Source organism: Cynoglossus semilaevis, chromosome 4 (assembly GCF_000523025.1).
Source record: "Cynoglossus semilaevis isolate Cse_v1.0 chromosome 4, Cse_v1.0, whole genome shotgun sequence".
NCBI classification, from domain to species: Eukaryota; Metazoa; Chordata; class Actinopteri; order Pleuronectiformes; family Cynoglossidae; genus Cynoglossus; species Cynoglossus semilaevis.
In genome coordinates, this window is record NC_024310.1 from 8,319,408 (window position 1) to 8,323,443 (window position 4,036).

The following is a 4,036-nucleotide window of genomic DNA, read 5'->3' on the forward strand; positions in this document are numbered from 1 at the left end:
GCCCTTTCCCCGGGTTGACCCCCCCCCCGCCCCCCCCCCCCCCCCCCAGCCTGTCTCAGTCTGTGGTTAACAGAGCTCAGTCCTCTCCTCTCTCCTGTCATTTAGTTTGAATATTCATTTAACTAATCCACTCTTCCTGCCTTCCTCATCCTCCTCTGTCTTTCTTCACTTTTTTTTTAACAACCTCTCCAGGGATCATAATCCCAGTATAATGTAATTGGGCTCTAAAATAAGAATCTGGGCACAGCCATCTGAACAGACAGCCTGCCTGGCTCTTCGTCCACATTAGTGCTTGTGTCTGCTGACGGCCAGTCTCCCAGCAGAGACAGTTCAATCTGACTGTTTTTCAGGAGCAATTCAATCGCAAGTCAAACTGAAGGATAATGAGAGTGTTTTTTAAAGCCACATTTCCGGATGGGTTCATTATCGCTATGGAAACTGATGAAAGTGTCTGTGTGTGTGTGTTTGCGCGAAGATGTTTATGTGCGCGCACGCGCATCACATTTTTTGGATTATTTTCATGAAACCATAATCGCGCCTCACATCTTTTGGATTATTTTCATTAAACCATAATCCCAAATGATGTCTAACCTATGGGATTACTGTTTGCTCCTCTCGCTGTTCCGATGTTAATGTATGTTCGTGTGCGCACGCGCTCACATTTCTCTTTCTGTGGTTCCCACGGCAAAAAAAAAAAAAAAATAAAAAAAAAGGTCGCAATCTTTTTTTTTTATTTTTTAAATCCTGCACCAGTTTTCCGTACTTCCACCCACGCGTTAACAACCAGTTGTACCAAAGCAGTGTTAGAGAGACACCTGCTGGTTAGTGTCAGAATTAAGATTGAACAAGTCTGCAGTTTCTAGCAGTGGCATTTTCAGTTGTTTAATAGGAATTGTAGGACCGTTTTACTGTAATAGAAAGCAAAGGAATTACACATAAAATGAGGACTTTTTTTTCCTGCACAGTTTTGAGCAAAAGGGATAAACAGGAAGTTACTGGAGTCAGTGTTCATAAGTTTTATCACCCCCACCACTCACAGGACTCCCACACACCCACTGCTGGACTCCTTTGTCAGACACATGGCACAGGGAGGACAAGGCCACTGGGAGTCGCCACTGGGCTCACTCCCCCGTCTGCCCAACCACAATGTCTGTGAGATAGGCGAGCTGACTCAGACAGGTAAGCATGATGTCATTGTTCAGACAGACCCATACATTCATCTAAATATGAAGCTGTGCTTCATGGTCATGATGTCTCAATAATTGTCTAGCAGCTGAATCTCTAGTGTCCTTTGGTGTCAAAACACAGCTGAATTTTGTCAACATATTGACATAATCACATCGCCTATCTTCTATCCCAGGTGTGGTACAGCACCTAAGGAATGGGCAGCTCCTCCACCACGGCTACAAGGGCCACAATCTCCTACCCTCTGATTGGTCACCACGTCAGCTGTGGTTGGAGACCACAGGTAAGAGTCGGACCCTCCAGAGTGGTTTAGCCTTCCTCCATGGTTTCCTCCCTGACTTTGACTGGACGAAGTTGACCGTGCGTCATCAGTGGAGCACGCTGTTCTGCGGCGCAGCCTGTGACTGTCCATCCAGGAACCGATACCTGGAGGAAGAGCAGAGGAGGCAGTACCAGCTCCGAGTTGCAAATGCTGAGTTGGAGAGAACTTACGTTGACATGGCGCGGACTTTGGGTGTTCCCACTCGCCAGCTGCGAGCTGCAAACCCTATAGACTCCCTGCTGTGCCACCTGTGCCATGGCCTGTCCTTCCCTTGCGTGACTACAGGGGACAGCACAGGATGTCTCACAATGGCACAGTTTACTGCGATTCGCCGGCACCAGCTAAACGACGAGGTGGATAAGAGAAGAGCGGGGCTGTACCATAAGTACGCGGTCCTGGCTATGTACCCCTACCTCAACCGAACTGCATCTAAGTTGGAGCGCGTTGCCAAAAACAGCGAGGCCGGTCGGCAGCCGCGAGCAACTGGTGAAGAGATCTTCACCCTCTCTTCTGCTCATGACGTCACCATGGCCCCGCTGCTCAGCGCTCTGGGCCTGGAGGAAGCCAGGTTCCCGCGTTTTGCAGCCAGGGTGGTGTTTGAGCTGTGGAAGAGTCCGTCGCCAGCACAGCCGCAGCAGCAGCAGAAGAAGAAAGGTGGCAAAGTCAAAGATGGGGAACCGTTCGTCAGGGTGCTGTACAACGGCGAAGATGTCACATTTCACACCACGTTCTGTCGATCACAGGACCGCCACGTCCATCAGCCTCTCTGTCCTCTGAAGAACTTTGTGTCTTTTGTCAGGAGAGACATGTTCAGTGTTGTCAATGCCACTTCCTACCAGGGGGCGTGTTTCAAACGCACTGGTTGACAGAATTACAGAAATGAAGAAGAAGAAGAAATAACGCAGCATTTTGATACATCCACATTTTGCTAGATTCCACTTTTGAAGCTGTTGCACTTTTATGCCGTTGATAGTGTCTTAAAATTCCCAAATATATTTTTACTCTACTTCTTTACTGTTGATGAGCACAAAGTGAACAGCAAACACATTTTACACAAACTAATATCAGGCAGATTTAGAGTTCTCTTTTAGAGAGTACACATTTAACAAACATTACTTTTCATGGAGAACTGAAAGCTTAAAGGTTATTAAATTATTTCAGTAGTCTTAAATGTAATATTCATTCAGCAGGTACAAGTGCTCGGCCATAAGTTTTTGTGGCATAGTTTTGTTCCACATTAACATGAATTGTTGTTCTTCATTTGTTATTTGCTACACAATTGTGGTTTAAATCTCCATCCTTCCACAGTCTAAAGATGCTCTATTGGTTTGAGATCCAGTGTCTGTGGAGGTCATTAAAATGCAGTAGAATCGGAGCTCCTGTGGTGCAGCTGGTCAGTAACAATACTCAGGTTAGTCTAGGTTAGTCTCACAAGTGTGGCCAGATACCAGGCACCAGATCCTTCCTTGTTTACATCACAAGTCCTGATCAGACCAGATGAACACAGCATCTGAAACCCAGACTACTGTGGTTGTTTGGTTATTTCAGTTTTCTGTTCTTAGCTCAGCTACAGGGACACCTAGTGTCGGGTTTGGTTAGTGTAGCTCAATTTATGGCCATGTCTGGCATGCAGAAGATCTCTTTGAAGGAATGTGCTTGTAACAAATGTTTTTGAGGAACTGCTTGTCTTTCAGCTCAGATCAGTTTACCTTGGTCATCAGGAGCCAATCAGGTATTTACAAAGAGTATCACAAATCACTGGTAAACCCTGCACAACGCTGTATGGAAACCAAGAACCTCGCAATTTTTCAAAGCCACATAAATCGTACCTCTTAATGCCTAAATGCACTGAGATGCTGTTGGGTAAATTCTATAGAAGCTACAAAAAATAATATACGTTAACAAGGAAAATACTCAAATATGAAACTATTTTTCTGGTTGTTTATTGATTCTCAATTATAACATTTTTCAAAAGATCTGCTCAAGAAAATATTAATTCAAATGCTGTTTTTTCTTTTCTTTTTCTTTACACAGGTAACCTTATAACTGTAGTCTGACAGTAGACATTTCCCATTTTCATAGTCTTATCCTGTAATGTTAACTGTCAACGGCTGATCATCTCTTTGATATGTACTGTGGTGTCCTCATAGTAACACACACACATCCTGTTTTTTCGGCACTGAGCCACTTTATTCCTACATTCCACACTACAGTGCGACTGTAAATGTTTTTTCAGATAAAAGGGAAACTGGAAGTTTTGATGCTGAATTTAACATTATTTTAAAAATGGATACGTCAATAACTCTTTCAATAACAAAAGTCTTTGATCTGTTGAGTATGATCTAACTTATTTACCAGTTTAGCATTACTTTCACTAAAAGGCTAATTGTTGTCTTTTATCCTTTTTTAATTTCCCTTTAGGGGCTCAGTAGACATGACATGTTATGTTACAGAAAAACGTATTAAAAATGAAGATAAACATCATGACCCTCAGTGAAAACATTTGTGTCCATTTGTGAAAAAAAAAAA

General features: G+C 43.6%; 1 protein-coding gene across 4 annotated transcripts in view; it reads left to right on the forward strand.

Annotated features, from left to right (window-relative positions):
* The window catches only part of pxylp1 (2-phosphoxylose phosphatase 1), a 20,238-nt gene that overhangs the window by 11,265 nt on the left and 4,937 nt on the right, over positions 1–4,036 (forward strand). For 2 of the 4 annotated variants that reach the window (XM_008308963.3, XM_008308964.3), the window contains 2 exons: positions 1,040–1,179; positions 1,361–3,994. In XM_008308963.3, the coding sequence (XP_008307185.1) occupies positions 1,040–1,179; positions 1,361–2,373 (1,153 nt within the window). In that variant the 3' untranslated portion in view covers positions 2,374–3,994. Of the gene's footprint in view, positions 1–1,039; positions 1,180–1,360; positions 3,995–4,036 lie in introns of those variants that run through there. The other 2 variants (XM_025055047.1, XM_025055048.1) reach the window with 2 other exon arrangements.